This window comes from Papio anubis, chromosome 16, assembly GCF_008728515.1.
Source record: "Papio anubis isolate 15944 chromosome 16, Panubis1.0, whole genome shotgun sequence".
In the NCBI taxonomy this organism is placed as follows: domain Eukaryota; kingdom Metazoa; phylum Chordata; class Mammalia; order Primates; family Cercopithecidae; genus Papio; species Papio anubis.
In genome coordinates, this window is record NC_044991.1 from 70,669,177 (window position 1) to 70,686,874 (window position 17,698).

Genomic DNA, 17,698 nt, shown 5'->3' on the forward strand with positions numbered 1-17,698 from the left:
TTGATAAACTCACAAAATAAGGCACTTTCAAGTCAATGGAAGAAATGATAGTATTGGGACAAAGGACTTTTTATATACGGGAGAAAAATTGTTCATCGCTGTAGGAGGGCTGCGGGGTCTCCTCCGCCCTCCCTTTTGAGCACCTACAGTGAGCGTAGGATTCCCACGGACACCCCAATCCACAAGTGAGTCAAGTTGCCAGGGCTCCAAGAAAGACCCATGGAGGGAGAGGGTAACGTCCGGGGAGGCCAAGACTGAAGAAGGCTGCGAGTGAGACTTGGAGAGGCTGATGTCGGCGGCTCTGCAAGCTCGCAACGCGACCCCCGCCCGGTCATCAAGACTTCAGCGCGCGATCCTCGGATTCTGCGAAACCGGACCAGCGACTGGGTCCGAGAGCGCGGTCCCCACCAAAACGAGCACCAACCAATCGCTGGGGGAAACAGGCAGCCTCGTTTTAACCCACCAATCAGAGACCGCGGCGACCCATTATAACCACCTCGAGAACCAATGAAAAACGGGGATTCTCTCAGCCCGCCTCCCGAGCTTCAACCCCAAAGAGATCGATCGCGCAGTTTTATAAAAGGTACAAATTAGAAAACAATTCTGCGGCTGCATTAGAGACATTGTGTTTTCAAAGACGGTGGGGAGGGCTGGAGAAAAATCCTAGAAGCGAGCAAGACCGCACTACACCGAACCGTCGCGGGAAGCTGACTCGCCAGTCACTATTTAGCCCAGGGCAGACGGGGGACGGACGTGCCGCTGCGCGCTGACGTCACGCGCCAGGCCCCGCCCCACTGGCCGCCCATATAGCGTAAGCCTGGCGCGCGCGCGCGCATCATTGTGTGGCTGGACTCGGCCGCCGCTGTGGTGTGAGGCGCGTGTTCGGGTTCTTGCCGTCCCCGCACCCGCACCGCGGCTACTGGCTTGCGGTCCGCCGTTCGACAACCAGCCCTTGGGCCCCCGCCCGCCACGGACATGCCGCGCGTCTACATAGGACGCCTGAGCTACAACGTCCGGGAGAAGGACATCCAGCGCTTTTTCAGTGGCTATGGCCGCCTCCTCGAAGTAGACCTCAAAAATGGGTGAGTCGGGCCTGGGCGCCCGCGCCTAGCGTCCCAGGCCTGGTGGCGGCGGGAACTCTCCAAGGAAAAAGGCGGCCAAGGCCGCGGCGCCGCGTGGCAGGGCCTCCAAGATGGCGACGGCGCGGCGGCGCGGGGGCGCGCTGAGGGGTGCGGGCGCGCGCACGGGCGCGCCCTGGCTAACGACGCCCCCGCCGTTGTCCGGCCCTGGCACCGCCCCCAGGTACGGCTTCGTGGAGTTCGAGGACTCCCGCGACGCCGACGACGCCGTTTACGAGCTGAACGGCAAGGAGCTCTGCGGCGAGCGCGTGATCGTAGAGCACGCCAGGGGCCCGCGTCGCGATCGCGACGGCTACAGCTACGGAAGCCGCAGTGAGTCCCACCCCCGCGCGCTCCGCGCCCTTGGGGACCCTGGGGGCGGGCGGGGGTGGGTGGGTTGGGGCCTCCCATCCCGGGCAGGCGCGAGGGCCGGGGGTCGTTTGACTCGGGCGTCCCCGAGCCCCGCTGCCTTCATGTCTGCCCGGGGCAGCCATGGGACGCCGGAGCGCGGGGATTGGGTTTGGGTGTTCGGTTTTATTTGCGAAGTTGGGCGGGGGTTGGCTTCTTCTGGCCCCTTGTCAGCACTGTCACAGGTTCTAACCACAGAGGAAGTAAGGACTGGCTGTATTTGTTGTATTCTCCTTACTTACCTATCAGTGCATTAGTTAGAGGTTCGGGGGCAGGCTGGGGTGGAGGTGGGGTAGGGGGCGGGGGACGGGGAAGGGAGGAGCTTAAAGTATGGGTCTAAAGTTATGGAACTTGATGGGGGCCGAAGAATGTACTATTTTTAAGTAATGTGGTATTGTACCACAAAGTAGATCTAAATAAGCTTTATGCTGTATTTGAACTAACTGGGGCATGTTACTGGGAGGAGGTTGGGGGGATTTTTGGTTATGTTAAATGTTTGATGTTTAAATTGTTGCATGTTGAATTCAAACTTTTTAACAAGTCCTTGATGTTTCAATTTGAAAGTGACCAATGGGGCTGAGGCTGTGTCCACTGAGGCTAAGATGACTGCCTTTCCTGATTGGCCTTGGCTTTTCCATACATTGTGTGACCCTTGCCCTATGACCCTTTGGCTGACCTTACCGGAAGCCATGACGACAGCAGCCTTTTGCCATTAGACGCAGGGTGATGGTGAGGATTCCAAGGGTTAGACAAAACTGGTTAATCTGAACTAGGTGACTGTTACCTTGCGTGTTTTGTGGCCAAACCACCACCAAAAACCTCACACTGTGATGTAAGTACTTAGTGTAAAACTAGTAAACATTTTTGTAAAATGTAGAAATGCATGTAATCAGTTAAGTTTTATATTTTACAATGTTCTGTAAAATAAAACTTAGCGAGGTAAATCGAATAAAGGAGCAGTCACTCTCTAACAGATTGTAGGAGAGGTTTAGTTGGATTTAGTCTATTTGACTTGCCCTTAATTTAATTTTATGGCAAATCACAAATGTGTCGAAGGTTTAGCAATATAATAGCAAAGTCCTACTCCAGTAAATAAAAGTTGATATGTTTGTACTAACTTTCAAAGACATTATGCGTTTTTATCATTACAAGGCATCTAATTGTTCCCTTCATGTGATAAAGGTGGTGGAGGTGGATACAGCAGTCGGAGAACATCTGGCAGAGACAAATACGGACCACCTGTTCGTACAGAATACAGGCTTATTGTAGAAAATCTTTCTAGTCGGTGCAGTTGGCAAGATTTAAAGGTATGTGCTGTAATTCAAGATACAAAGGATACGACTAATGCTTTAAAGTAAACTCTTTTTACATTCTTATTTCTGGGAATTTATTATAGTATATAGATATTTTAAGATTTCCGAGTCTGACGAATCTTATCATTTCAGGATTTTATGCGACAAGCAGGTGAAGTAACCTATGCGGATGCCCACAAGGAACGAACAAATGAGGGTGTAATTGAGTTTCGCTCCTACTCTGACATGAAGCGTGCTTTGGACAAACTGGATGGCACAGAAATAAATGGCAGAAATATTAGGCTTATTGAAGATAAGCCACGCACAAGCCATAGGCGATCTTACTCTGGAAGCAGATCCAGGTAACTTGTTGAAGGACACTGTGGGGAGGAAACAGAATATTTGACAATAAAAAAGGGAAGTAATGAAGTAATTTCAATTGTTGCCTACTTGAATTAAAGCCAGCTTTTAGTTTGTTTTGGCTGTGCATCATTGGGTTTTTTTCTGGATGTTTTGAACGTGTATTTAATTTCGTAGTAAAGAAAAACATTATTCTTTGGCTTATCTATTTTTGCCAGATGGCACAGATGTATTTAAGATGGATTGAGATTAAGACTTCATTGTTTTTCTCTTAATAGGTCTCGATCTAGAAGACGGTCACGAAGTAGGAGTCGGAGGAGCAGCCGCAGTAGATCTCGAAGTATCTCAAAAAGTCGCTCCCGGTAAATAATGTTGTGTTGAGTCATTGTGAATATTACTGTACTTGTTTATGGAGTACGTGTATGTTCTTACAAAGTATTGAGAGAATCGGTCTTTCCTTGTCCAGTTCCAGGTCGCGGAGCAAAGGTCGATCACGTTCTCGATCAAAAGGCAGGAAATCTAGATCAAAGAGCAAATCTAAGCCCAAGTCTGATCGGGGCTCCCATTCACATTCTCGAAGCAGATCTAAGGATGAGTATGAGAAATCTCGAAGCAGGTCTCGGTCCCGATCCCCCAAAGAAAATGGAAAGGGTGATATAAAGTCAAAATCCAGATCAAGGAGCCAGTCCCATTCCAATTCGCCGCTACCTGTTCCACCCTCAAAGGCCCGTTCTGTGTCCCCTCCACCAAAAAGAGCTTCAAGATCCCGTTCTAGGTCTCGTTCAAAGTCAAGATCAAGGTCCAGGTCGAGTTCCAGAGATTAACTCAGAACTCTCTTGTTCTTTGCACACTATTATGGAACACTTTCCTATTTAGGCAGTTACTCTTTCATGTTTATACTTGGCCTCTTCTGCAAGAGCAATCTCCTGAAAACAGGGGCACACAGAAATTTGATTTGTGGCCAAATTTGATGAAAAAGAGGAGGCTCTAAGGAAATGGTGGCATGAAGTCAGACACCCTGTCCCTTCTTTGTAGAATTAAGATAACTTTGATTTTATAGCTTTTGAGCTAAAATAACTTTTGTAAAGAGTAAGCTCATTTAGTTGTTTTTTTTGTTTTTTGTTTTTTGTTTTTTTTTTTTTTAAGTATTTCAGCAGGATCTGCTGGCAGGGTTTTTTTGTTTTATTTGTTTGCTTATTTTTAAATTAACTTTCAAGCTTTGAATACTTAAGACTTTAGAGGGAGAACCCAATTTTCAATTATGTTGGCTTTTTATAAAGCTTGAGTTATGTAAGATTTAAATAAAACTTTGCTACCAAGATGATTGCCTTATTGAATAGGTCACTAGTAAATTCCTTTAAATGTTGGTATCTGCCATTTGTGGAAACATGTAAATCCTACTGAAGTGTAAACAAGGCAAGCCTCAGATCAGCAATAAATTATTCAGTTTGGATAACATTATTTTGTGCTGTTAATCAAATTTGCCAAAGTCTTTATCTGCCCCTTTAACAAGTTGAGTAAAAATAAAAGGTATTTTTTAGTCAATCTGTTCCATGATTTTGCTTAAATTAATTTTAAGTAATGGAACTTTTTTCAAAGGCAAATTTAAACTCTAAGAAATAACTCCTAATACTTGGGATCTTGTTTAGATAATCCAGTTTCTGGAAGTTGTCAGCGTAATTAGTGTTAGAGAGTGGTTTAGTTGTCTTTAATGTTTGTCATGTGGAAATGGAAGTAGCCTCTTTTTGATCTGAACTTGAGTTTATTCAAAGTGTAAAAGCACATACTGCATTTTATGCTGAAAGATAATTATGTTTAACAGGCACTTAATCTCAGTAAAGTCTGTTGCCAGTTAAGTTCCACCCAGTAGTCCCCTTCGTAGTTAGTGGGATTATGTGACAATTGGTTAGATCATACTTGTAAATTTTAATGCATTGTGTAATTGCTTTGAAAAACAGTGAAATGGGTAAGCCCAAACTTTTGTACTTTATTACGAGTGAGGTGTAATGAGTACTGTGGAAACCAAATTTGAATACTGCAAATTTGTACGAGTTACTAGGTTAGCAATTAGTCCATACTTCCATAAGCCTGATGAGTTGAAATTGCAGTTGGAGAAGTGAATTAACCTTACATTCCTTTATTCAGATACTTAATTATATAAAGTAATTTTATTTAAAAGCATTTATTGATCTTAGTCTGAAATCAAAATATAGATTAATTGGCTTAGCTTTAATACCTTTCCAGGAGCTGTCACAATGTAGGGTACCAAGGGTTGGATTGTGTTGGAGCATGGTCGTACAACACTCATTGTGCCACAGGTGTGCCTGGAAAGCATGATATTCTAGGGTTGGTTTTTAGGTTCAAATAATCCAGAAATATGCCTAATAAGATAGAGTTGAAAAACTTGAGTCAAATATCTAGGGCATTCACAGAGTGGCTGTGAGTTCTTGGTAGTGTGAAAAAAACCTGTTTTTCAGAAATTCTGGGTTTCCTGTTAAAAAATCTTAAAGCCCAACCTTAGGAATATAGTGCCCCAAAAGGCAGATGCTTCTTCCATTATCTTATTTTCTTTGATACTTTAAATTAGATGTTTATAAAGAAATGGGTTTATTTTTCCAGTATAAATCTCAGAATTTAAGGAAAGAAAGTGGTGTGTGTTACTGTAGTTCATTGTTTTGCCTACTCAGCAGAAGTGATGACTCTTAAAAATTGGCTTTGACCAAAGTTCTCTTGTTTTCAGGGAAAGAACATAAAAGCTTTTTGAACCACAGCCTTTTTAAAAGAGGGGTGGGAGGATATTATAGTAAGAAATTTGGCTTTCTAAAAATATGAAACATCCTTCAACTGGGCTTTCTTGTTAATAGGACATCATATGATAATAGACTGGTTTGACTACATTGTTAGCTGCCCCAGTAAGCAGGTCATTGTATAGGTAAATGCCTGCATCCATAATTTTCTAGTAATAGCCACAACCAATTTATTAATAGGGCCTATCCTTGCCTGTAGTTCTAAGTCACTGGATGCATGAAATCACTGTGTAACATTGGCTCGCTTGATGAGCATAGGGTTGACTGATAAAATGTTTAGTTCCCTTGCTAACTTGTGAGAAGAATGAGTCCACGACATGCTCCATACCAGTGGCTAGATAGAGTATTAAGGTGGAGCAGAAGAGAAGTGAAAACATCTTGATTCCCCTTTCTTTCACTTGATGGTGTTTATGAACATGCCGTAGTGCCTTTATGGCCAGTTTTGAGTCCTGCCTACTTTGACTTTTACGTTCCCATTCCTGTGTTACCACCTTCCTCCCGATTTGTTAACCTATTTTGTGCTTTAAATCTCAATAAAATACTTACTGAGGGAAAGACTTGTTTTGAGTTTATTGCATATGCCCACTTAGGACCAGATTCTTAACAAATGGTTTTTTGAATTGGAGTTGGCATTGGGAAGCCATTCCTATCTTGAGTATGAGAACAGGATCTTGTTTTCACTTCCCCAGAAACGTGAGTTTGGGGTTTAGTATATGGTTTATCTTGGGCAAGTCATTAATCACTGTGCTTCAGTGTCGTCCTTGAAACAATAGGGATAAAACATGGCATGGGATGTGAAGACTAAAAGTCAAGAATATGAACAGTAGAAGAGAGTACCATAACAAATACAATTTTATTTACAAATATACATGGTTGGACCATACCTTGGAATCTGCCTATTAATGCAGCTACTGTTGACAGTACTTGTATCTGCTCAGAGATTTCTATGGTTATATAAAAATGACCTTTTAAGTTTTCAGTGTTCATGCCCTGAGTCTGCAGTTTGTTTTAATATATACTAATACAGAGATCAGCTTAAAATGGCTGGCTGGTTACTGTTGAATGAATGTATGATAAATTTTTTTTCAGAACCAACAGTATGAATAATCCTTTGACTTGTGTATCAGCATGAATTTAAAAATTACTTTCAGGACTCAACATTTAGAGTTCTTGGAATAGAGCACCTAGTGTAGTAATTACCAATTTATATGCTAATCTTTAAGTTTCCTCAGTGACCACATTTTGAATATATTAGTATCCCGAACATGTATGCATCTATTTACTGAAAGTCAGTGCAATTGTGCAGTTGGTCTTCCTAGATCCTAAATAGTTTGTTTACATATGCCTTGTTATCTTAGAGCAATCCTGCAGATGGCCCCCAGTATAGCACTTAACACAGTCATTAACTTTTTATAGCTTTTGAATAGAAAGGAATCATGGTTCAAAAATTGGAAGAGTGGGTGCGGTGGCTCATGCCTGTAATCCCAGCACTTTGGGGGGCCAAGACAGGAGGATCACCTGAGCTCAGGAGTTCGAGACCAGCCTGGCCAACATGCTGAAACCTTGTTTCCACCAAAAATACAAAAATTAGCCAGGCATGGTGGTGCGTGCCTGCAGTCCTACTACTGGGAGACTGAGAGATGGGCAGGAGAATCGCTTGAACCCGGGAGGCGGAGGTTGCAGTTAGCCAAGATCACACCATGGCACTGCAGCCTGGGCAACAGAGTGAAACCCTGTCTGAAAAAAAATAAAATTTTAAAAATGTGTTTTCTAGGAACAGGAATATTATCTTCTACAGAATTATCAAAATCAGGAAATTAATGTTGATAAAATACTGTTGTCTGATACACAGTTCATACTGAAATTTCATCAGTTGTCCCATAATGTCCCTTAACGTTTTTCCTCTTGGTCCAAGATTCATTGGTGGCATTTTGTTGTCATGGCTCTTGAGTCTCTTAATTTCTAATGCATCCTCAGACTTTTTCTTCATCTTTTTAAGAAGTAGTTAATATAGGCTCCAGTTATCCCCCTCTCAAAATTATTTTTTAAAATGACTTTATAGTGATCCAGGTTATTAAGATGGATCACTGGACATATATAATATATCGAGGACAGAGTGTCATTATTGTGATATTCCTGCACAAAATGCTGTCATGTAGAAACGAGACAAATCCAAGATGAGGGGAAAACCTACAAAATAAACTTTTTTTTTTCTGAGGCAGAGTTTGACTCTTGTTACCCAGGCTGGAGAGCAATGGTGCGATCTCAGGTCGCTGCAGCCTCTACCTCCTGGCTTCAAGCTATTCATCTGCCTCAACCTCCTGAGTAGCTAGGATGACAGGCATGTGCCACCACGCCTGGCTAATTTTCAATTTTTTTAGTAGAGACAGGGTTTCTCCATGTTGATCAGGCTGGTCTCGTACTCCCGACCTCAGCTGATCCGCCCGCCTTAGCCTCCCAAAATGCTGGGACTACAGGTGTGAGCCACCTCGCCTGGCCGCCTACCGTAAAGGAATTGCTTTGGAGGGGTGGCGGGGTCCGTGTACACTATATGGGTTTTCTTTAAGTTTTCTGTTTTTGGAGAGATGGCGTCTCACTCTGTTACCCAGGCTGGAGTGCAGTGGTGCAGTCATGGGCTCGAGCGATGCTCCCACCTCAGTCTCCCAAATTGCTGAGACGAGTGTGCACTACCACACCCAGCTAAGGGAGTAGACTATGTTTTTTGTTTTTTGTTTTTTGTTTTTTTTTTGAGACGGAGTCTCACTCTGTCGCGCAGGCTGGAGTGCAGTGGCCGGATCTCAGCTCACTGCAAGCGCCGCCTCCCGGGTTTATGCCATTCTCCTGCCTCAGCCTCCCGAGTAGCTGGGACTACAGGAGCCCGCCACCTCGCCCGGCTAGTTTTTTGTATTTTTTAGTAGAGACGGGGTTTCACTGTGTTAGCCAGGATGGTCTCGATCTCCTAATCTCGTGATGCGCCCGTCTCGGCCTCCCAAAGTGCTGGGATTACAGGCTTGAGCCACCGCGCCCGGCCGTGAGTAGACTATGTTTTAAAGGTAAGGTTTAAAGAAGGTGGTTTTTTATTTTTATCTTTAGGAGGGAGTCAATTTGGAGATTAAGAGCTTCTGAAGGCAAAGGTTTGATGGCATCAGATTGAACCCCCATTACTGCTGAAAGCAGGAGAGCGAGTCCCCTAGCCCAGGTCCAAAAGGATCGGGAGGCAAATAAGTTGCACCCTCATCTATAAAACAAGACCTACTAATATGGAAAGTAAATACTAATATCAAAGCATTTGGCACAGTCACTCATTAAATAGTAACTGCATTTAGGAAAACATTCTAAAATAGAACTAAACTCTCCAGGAGCGATGGTTCATGCCTGTAAAGGTGGCCAGGGCGGGCAGATCACTTGAGATCCGGAGTTGGAGACCAGCCTGGCCAATGTGGTGAAACCCCATCTCTACTAATAATACAAAAATTAGCCTGGTGTGGTGGCGCAGGCCTGTAATCCCCGCTAGCTTGGAGAACAAGGCAAAAGAATCGCTTGAACCTGGGAGGGGAGGTTGCAGTGAGCCAAGACCACGCAACTCTACTCCAGTCTGAGCAACAGAGCGAGACTGTCTCCAAACACCAGTGAGAATAGTAGAATGAACCGCCCTTGTGCTCCACTGGCTTTAACAATATATACCTGTCTACTTCCTCTCCCAAATAATTTTGAAGGAAATCCTAGACATTTTATCTGTAGATTCACTATATACCTCTTTAAAGACATCTAAACTCTCTTTAAATCTAGAGTCTCTCTTTTTGTCCCCTTCAATATATTTATTGGAGAAGCTGTCTTTGTCCTGGAGAGTTTCCCAGTCTTGATTTTGCTGATTGCAACCTCATGGCATCATTAAGTGTATTCTTCTGTATGCTGCATTTCCTGTAAATTAATAGACCTAGAGAAGCGGTTTTCTTTTTTTTGAGAAGGGTTCTCACTCTGTCACCCAGGTTGGAGTTGCAGTGGTACAATCGCAGCTCTCTGCAACCTCGGCCTCCTGGGCTCAAGTGATCCTCCCACCTCAGCCTCCTGAGTAGCTGCCACAATGCCCAGCTAATTTTTTGTATTTTTGGTAGAGATGGTGTTTCACCATGTTGCCCAGGCTGGTCTCAAACTCCTGACCTCAAGCGATCCTCCCGCCTTGGCCTCCCACAGTGCTGGGATTACAGGCATGAGCCACTGCGCCCAGCAAGAAGTGTGGTTTTGCCAAGGCACAGTGGCTCACGCCTGTAATTCTAACACTCTGGGAGGATCAGTTGAGCCCAGGAGTTTGAGACCAGCTTAGGCAACATAGTGAGACCCCATCTCTACAAAAAAATTGTAAGTTAGCCAGACATGATGCTGCCCACCTGTGGTCCCATCTACTCAGGAGGCTGAGGTAGGAGGATCACTTGAGCCCAGGAGGTTAAGGCTGCAGTGAGTCGATCATACCACTGCACTGTAGCCTGGGTGACAGCAAGACCCTGTCTTTAAAAAAAAAAAAAATGCGGTTCCCAACCAGCAGCATCAAAATCATCTCGGATTTAGATGTTAGAAATACAACTTCAGTCTTCACCCCAGACTCTGAATCAAAAACTGTGGATAGAGTCAGGCACAGAAAGACAAACTTCGCATGTTCTGACTTATTTGTGGGAGCTAAAAATCAAAACAATGGAACTCATAGAAATAGTAAAAAGATGGTTATGAGAGGCTGGGAGGGTAGTAGTGGGGTGAGGGGTAAGTGGGGATGGTTAATGGATCCAAAAAAGAATAAAACATAGTTTGTGATAGCACACAGGGTGACTATAGTCTGTAATTTAATTGTACATTTTAAAATAAAGACTATATAACTAGATTGTTTGTAACATTAAGGATAAATGCTTGAGGGTATATCTGTGTACTGTGGGTAATTAAAAAAGAAAAAAAAATAACATACCAAAAATGCTTGAGATGATGAAGACCCCATTTTCCATGTTGCGATTATTACACATTGCATGCCTATATCAAAGTATCTCATTTACTCCATGGATATACACACCTACTATGTACCCACAACAATTTTTTTTTTTTTAAGATAGAGTCTCGCACTGTCGGCCAGGCTGGAGTGCAGTGGCACAATCTTGGCTCACTGCAACCTCTTGTCTCCTGGGCTCAAGCAATTCTCCTGCCTCAGCCTCCTAGGTAGTTGGGATTACAGGCGTGTGCCACTACACCTGGCTAATTTTTGTATTTTTAGTAGAAACAGGGTTTCACCATGTTGGCCAGGCTGGTCTCGAATGCCAGACCTCAGGTAATCCTCCCGCCTCAGCCTCCCAAAGTGGTAGGATCACCAGGGTGAGCCACCGCACCCGGCCAATATTTTTTTTTAATAAATAAAACTCTGGGCCAGTTGTAGTGGCTCACGCCTACAATCCCAGCACTTTGGAAGGCTGAGGCGGGCAGATCACCTGAGGTCAGGAGTTCGAGACCAGCCTGACCAACATGGTGAAACCCTATCTCTACTAAAAATACAAAAATTACCCGGGCATGATGGCACATACCTGTAATCCCAACTACTTGGGAGACTGAGGCAGGAGAATCTCTTGAACCCAGGAGGTAGAGGCTGCAGTGAGCCAAGATCATGCTCCAATATGGGGACAGAGTGATACTCTGTCTCAAATAAATATTTAAAAAAACTGAGTAGAACGCAGCCATAGGTGTTTTTAAAAGCCCCTTAGGTGGTCCTGGCACATACTAAAATTGAAGACCCACTATTCTAGCAGTTTTATCAAATTCCAATTTTTAAAAAATTTTGAATAGGATGTGCGAACGCAGGTTTGTTACATGCATATATTCTGCCTGTGAGTCTGGGCTGTCAGTGTGTGCATCACCACCTTAATTTTTTTTCTCAAAACTTCTTGGGGACTGGACACCATGGCTCATGCCTGTAATCCCAGCGCTTTTGGGAGGCTGAGGTAGGCAGATGACTTGAGCCCAGGAGTTCAAGACCAGCCTGGGCAACATAGGGAGACCCTGCTTCTACAAAAAAATAGAAAAATTGGCCAGGCATGGTGGCAGGTGCCTGTAGTCCCAGCTACTTGGGAGGCTGAAGTGGAGGATCACCTGGGCCCTGGAGGTGGAGGCTGCAGTGAGCCAAGATCGCGCCTCAGCACTCCAACCTGGGCAACAGAGCAAGACTCTGTCTCAAAAAAAAAAAAAAAAAAAAAAACTACATGGGGGCGGGGGCGGTGTCCCACACCTATAGGAAGCCAAGGTGGGAGGAGTTCAAGGAGTTGAAGGCCAGGAGTTCAAGACCAGCCTGGGTAACTTAGCAAGACCCCATCTGGATGTCTTTTTTGTCATAATGGCAACCATTGATTATTTATTCCTGGATACATTAAACCATGGACTGTGGCTTTAAACATTTATTTCAATCCATGGCAGCTCGCCTTATCAATGCTACCTTTTTATTTTTTCGAGTTAGGGTCTTACTCTGTCACTTAGGCTGGAATACGCTGGCGTGATCATGGCTTACTGCAGCCTCAACCTCCTGGGGTCAAGCCATCCTCCCACCTCAGCCTCCCAAGTAGCTGGGACTAGAGGCACATGCCACCAGGCCTGGCTAATAATTTTTGTATTTTTTGTAGGGACGGAGTTTCGCCATGTTGCCCAGGCTGTTTTTGAACTCCTGAGCTCAAGCAATCTACCTACCTCCGCCTCCCAAAATGTTGGGATCACAGATGTGGGCCACTGTGCCTGGCCTTCTAATCAGTGTCACCTAATTCTGTCTTCAGTCAGTGGGACTCAACTCAATTTGCCTCCTGAGTCCTTTTGAAACAATTCTAATCTTGTCAGTTTCCTCGCTTTCTGGTATGGTAAGATTTCCAGGCTCATGTCTTACATTGTCAGTCCAGATCTGAAATCAGCCATTTCTCCAAGGAGCCCTGGTTTTGTTGGAAATGGTGTTTAGCAACCAGTCCGGGCAATAAGCAAATTTATTGCCACTTGTTTGGTCATTAGGCCTTTTCAGTGGACAGAGCTAGGAAAATATTGCCTGATTCTCCCTCTAGCCACACAAATCATGTTACCTTCTGGTCATCTGAAGGTCCTCTCTTCTCCAAGCCGAAACCCTTCCAACCCTGCCTCAGTCAGTGCCACAGTTTTGAATCTCTTAACCATATGTTGTCTTCCTGTACTCTTCATCTGTGAGTGCCACTCACAGAGTGATGTCCACTGGTAGACAAAGCACTCCAGGTTTGCTCCAACCTGTTCAAAGCAGAGCAGTACATGACTTCCCTGCCTTGATATATGCTTCCTCAGCTGACTTCTGGGCCGTTTCTGGCAAAGGGATAAGAGGATTAAAAGGAAACTGTTTCTCTAAAATCCTGCAGCCTCTTTTCCGCACCTTCAGAGGGTTTAAAGCAGATAATGTGTCATCTTGCTTGGAGTAGTGAGTAGAAGAAGAAGGAAAATTCAGAGCCTAACTTTCACTGTGATTCTGGAGTATACAACAGCACTATAAATGGAATGAGTAAATAAAGACCTTAAATTATAGTTTTCATCCACCTTGACCATTGCCTGCAGACCCAGCAGTAACTCAAGCCCAGACAACAGTGTGGCTGTGATCATAAGATGATCAGTGCTCACTGGTGTTTTCAGGAAGTTTTTCAGGAAGCCCTCGAAAAGTGTAGCACCATGAGTCATCATAGTCCAACTTATATTCAGTAAGCTTTTGTTAAAAATTTTGGTTGGGCACGGTGGCTCGCACCTGTAATCCCTGCACTTTGGGAGGCCAAGGTGGGCAGATCACTTGAGGTCAGGAGTTTAAGACCGGTCTGGCCAACATGGCAAAACCCCATCTCTACTAAAAACACAAAAATTAGCTGGGCACGGTGGCAGGCTCCTGTAATCCCAGCTACTCCAGAGGCTGAGGCAGGAGGATCACTTGAGCCCAGGAGGCAGAGGTTGCAGTGAGCCGAGATCATACCACTGCACTCAAGCCTGGGCAACAGAGCAAGACTCTGTCTCCAAAAAAAAAAAAAAAAAAAAACCGTACCAGATGTGTGGTAGATGACATTACTGTCAGAAATATTTACTATCTCCCCATTCTGCATTTACGAGTACTTCCCTCTCTTGTGTTGGCCAATGGAATTTAGCAGGGATGATCTATTTGGTAGGCTGAATGATGCCCTCCCCCACCCCCCAGAAGGGGGACGCTCAATCTCCAGAACCTGTGAATATGTAACAACATTGGAAAAGACACTTTGCAGATGTAATTAAATAACGTTCTGGAGATGCAATTATCTGGCTAGGCCCAGTGTAATCACAAAGGTCCTTATAAATAGGGAGGCTGGAGAGTCAAAAGTCAGAAAAAGTTGGTGTAAAAATGGAAGCAACAGTAGATTGGAGATGCTCTACTGTCAGCTCTGAAGATGGAGGGAGCCACGGAACAAGGAAACGGATTCTTCCTAAGGGAGCGCAGCCCTGCCGACTCCCTGACTGGGCCCCTGCCTCCCTCCCTCGACTGGCCCAATGAAACCCATTTCTGACTTTTGATCTTCAGAACCATAAGACAATAAATTTGTGTTATTAGGTTGGTGTGAATGTAATTGCGGTTTTTGCCATTACTTTGAAAATATTTTAGGCCACCAAGGTTGTGGTATTTTGTTACCAAAGCTCCAGAAAAATTAATACAACACAGCTAAAGCCTTAAGACAGTTGCACAACTGGGCTTGCTCTCCTGCATCCCAGCTGTCTCCATGAGAATAATACACCTCAGCCAGCCCACTGGTCCAAGAGGACAAGAGACAAGCTGGCTAGAGCCGCCTGTTAGCCTTGGCCACCAGCTTGAAGCAGAACCCAGCCCAGATCAGCCAACCTGCAGAAATGTGAAAAGTAAAAACAGTGTGTGCTACTCAGTTTTGGGGGTTAGCGACAATGATAGCTAACTGATACGGGGTGCTAGGCAACACCACATATGTCTCTACAATAACTATACGTGGTAGAGAAACTGTTATCCAGCATTTTACAGATGATGAAACAGGCCAGGTAAACAAGTCACACACAAGGCAGCATTCTGAAGTTCAGTTGTTTCATTTTGCCTAAATGAATATGAGAGAGATCTTCCATTTTTCCTTCCCAATTCCCTATTCGCCTGTCTGAGCCTCAGGAAACTAGCCTCGTGACTTCATCCACACACTTCCCTGCCCTCTGGTTTCTGACTGGGATCAGCCATTAGGAAGCAGCAGTGGGATGTGGAAAGCGGGAGAAGATGGAAGTTGGGGTCTTTATTCCCACAACACCCCAGCCCCACCCCTGCAGACTTAACTAAGGCTGGCGGTGGCCTTCAACCGAAGGCCGTAGTGTCTGGTGTACACAGCCCTCTTGTCCAAGTCCTGGTAACCACTGCCTCCCTTTGTCGTAGCCTCACCGTCTTATGCTAACCGTTGTAATTTTCCTACACCCTGCCCACGCCATTATAACTAAGTTAATGATTTATTAGATTACCTTCAAATTACTCAAGTGGGAGTGCGCCTTCTGTTTCCTGTCGTGACCCTACAGATAATAGCAAGTAAGTTAAGCAGTAAGTAAATATTTCCTGTTTCAGGGGACTATAAAACATCACACTTAGTGCTTGCTTCGGCAGCATATATACTAAAATTGGAATGCTACAGAGAAGATTAGCATGACCCCTGCGCAAGAATGGCATGCAAATTCATGAAGCCATGCATATTTTAATTAAAAATTATAAAAATAAATATCGGGTAGATATGCAGGCAGGGCGGGGCAAAGCTCTGAGGGGTAGGGTATGCAGGTCAGCATTATCTAGTTGCAATGGTTATGTTGAGTAATGGGCCACCTGGTGGTCTCGCTGGAGGCAACAAGGCTGTAAATCAATTCTTCAGCATTCTTTCCTGAGATGGGACACTCTCAACCTTGGTTTGATATTCTGGACCTCCTAAGGCCAGTTCCTGGAATTATTTAAATAAAAGACATGGTTAAACATTAAGAGGGCACAGAAGAACAATACAGAATGGCTGGACTAGGTGTGGTGGCTCACACCTGTAATCACACACTTTGGGAGGCTAAGGCAAGAGGATCACTTGAGCCTGGGAGTTCGAGAGCAGCCGGGACAACATAGTGAGACCCTGTCTCTACAAAAAAATTAAAAATTAGGCAGGTGTGGTGGTATGCGCCTGTAGTCCTGTATGTCTAAAACTGGCCTGTTTGGAGATTTGGTTATTATTTCACTCTCTCCTGATTTCTTGGAAGGTTTGATAACAATCTTGGTTATCAATCTTGGTTTCAGGCCAGGTGTGGTGGCTCACACCTGTAAATCCCAGCACTTTGGGAGGCCAAGGCAGACGAATCACCTGAGGTTGGGAGTTTGAGACCAGCCTGGCCAGCATGGTAAGACCCTGTCTCTACTAAAAATACAAAAATTAGCTTGGTGTGGTGTTGGGCGCCTATACTCCCCAGCTACTCAGGAGGCTGAGGCAGGAGAATTGCTTGAACCTGGGAGGTGGAGGTTGAAGTGAGCCGAGATCATGCCATTGTACTCCAGCCCGGGTGACAAGAGCAAAACTCCATCTCAAAAAAATATATATCTTGGTTTTGGCTTGGTGGTGTGGAACTTCAGCATTTGTACTCCATTTTAGTTTGGTCCGTTGGGTCTAATGCCAGAGCCCATTCCAAATAATGAACTTCTGAAAATTGTATTTAACATAAGGGAAGGAAGGAGATAGAGGGAAAGAGGGCAAAAGAAAGAAAGGAATGGGGCCAGGTGTGTAACTCACGCCTATAATCCCAGCATTTTAGGGGGCAGAGGCAGGAGGATTGCTTGAACTCGAGTTCAAGATCAGCCTGGGCAATATAGTGAGACCTCGTCTCTTAAAAAAACAAAAACAAACAAACAAAAAGACTGAAGAAGAAAGGAAGTAGAGAGAAAGGAAGGAAATAACTCTTCATTTATATTTCCTGGCTGTAGAATTGCTGTATATATATTTTTATATATATATATTCTGACACTTTTAAAAACAGTTAAGAGGATTTTATCCAGCACTGTTGGAAGAGGGGAGAGAGGTCTGCCTCAACCAAACAGCAAGGGCAAGAAGTAGGGATTTATAGGCAACAAGAAGAGTGAGGGGGTCATAGCTGAAAAATTACTAAGAGCAGACATCATGGGTAGGGAGATTCTAGCTAAACTGAACTAGCAGGATTCTTGCTAGAGGCAGACCAAGGACTTATATATCAGAGGTGAAGGAGCAGAAACTTGATCAGATATCAAGGATGGGGGATAACTTAGCAGGATTCTTATTAAAACTGGGCCAGGCAGGCCAAGGACAGGAGGGAGTAGAGGCCAAGTTTGGACAAGGAGAGAGCCTTTTGTCAGTTTTTTAAATCACTCTTTGAGTATGAGCCTGGGGAACTGGAGAATTCATTTTTTTCTTTTTTAAATATAGCTATGGGGTTTTGCCACGTTGCCCAGGCTGGTCTCGAGCTTCTAAGCTCCAGCAGTTCGCCTGCCTCAGCCTCCCAAAGTGCTGGGATTATAGGCATGAGCCACTGCACCTGGCTGAGAATTCAAAAACACTAAAAATTCATAAGATTAGAGTACTTTAATGTGGTGCTTCACAGTATACAATGTTTTAAAAATCAGGGTTGGGTGTAGTAGCTCACATCTGTAATCCCAGCACTTTGGGAGGCCAAGGCTGGC

The 17,698-nt window shown here is 44.5% G+C and overlaps 1 protein-coding gene and 1 non-coding gene across 2 annotated transcripts; both read left to right on the plus strand.

The window, feature by feature from the left end:
* Nucleotides 1-779: 779 nt before the first annotated feature.
* On the plus strand, nucleotides 780-6,540 carry SRSF6 (serine and arginine rich splicing factor 6). Its single transcript, XM_003904729.4, has 6 exons — nucleotides 780-1,082; nucleotides 1,303-1,451; nucleotides 2,709-2,833; nucleotides 2,972-3,180; nucleotides 3,457-3,540; nucleotides 3,645-6,540. The coding sequence occupies exons 1-6, from the start codon at nucleotides 976-978 to the stop codon at nucleotides 4,000-4,002; spliced, it is 1,032 nt and encodes a 343-aa protein (XP_003904778.1). The 5' UTR covers nucleotides 780-975; the 3' UTR covers nucleotides 4,003-6,540.
* A 9,072-nt stretch (nucleotides 6,541-15,612) lies between these two features.
* On the plus strand, nucleotides 15,613-15,719 carry LOC116270941. The gene has a single exon (XR_004179236.1). It is a non-coding gene; the product is annotated as a U6 spliceosomal RNA (small nuclear RNA).
* The last annotated feature ends 1,979 nt before the right edge of the window (nucleotides 15,720-17,698 follow it).

What these genes read in the sequence shown, in the direction of transcription:
- SRSF6 (XM_003904729.4), top strand. Translation starts at nt 976, where the DNA reads ATGCCGCGCGTCTACATAGGACGCCTGAGCTACAACGTCCGGGAGAAG. An exon ending in CTACAGCTACGGAAGCCGCA is followed by an intron (nt 1,452 to 2,708) that starts GTGAGTCCCACC and finishes CATGTGATAAAG; the next exon opens with GTGGTGGAGGTGGATACAGC. An exon ending in TACTCTGGAAGCAGATCCAG is followed by an intron (nt 3,181 to 3,456) that starts GTAACTTGTTGA and finishes TTCTCTTAATAG; the next exon opens with GTCTCGATCTAGAAGACGGT.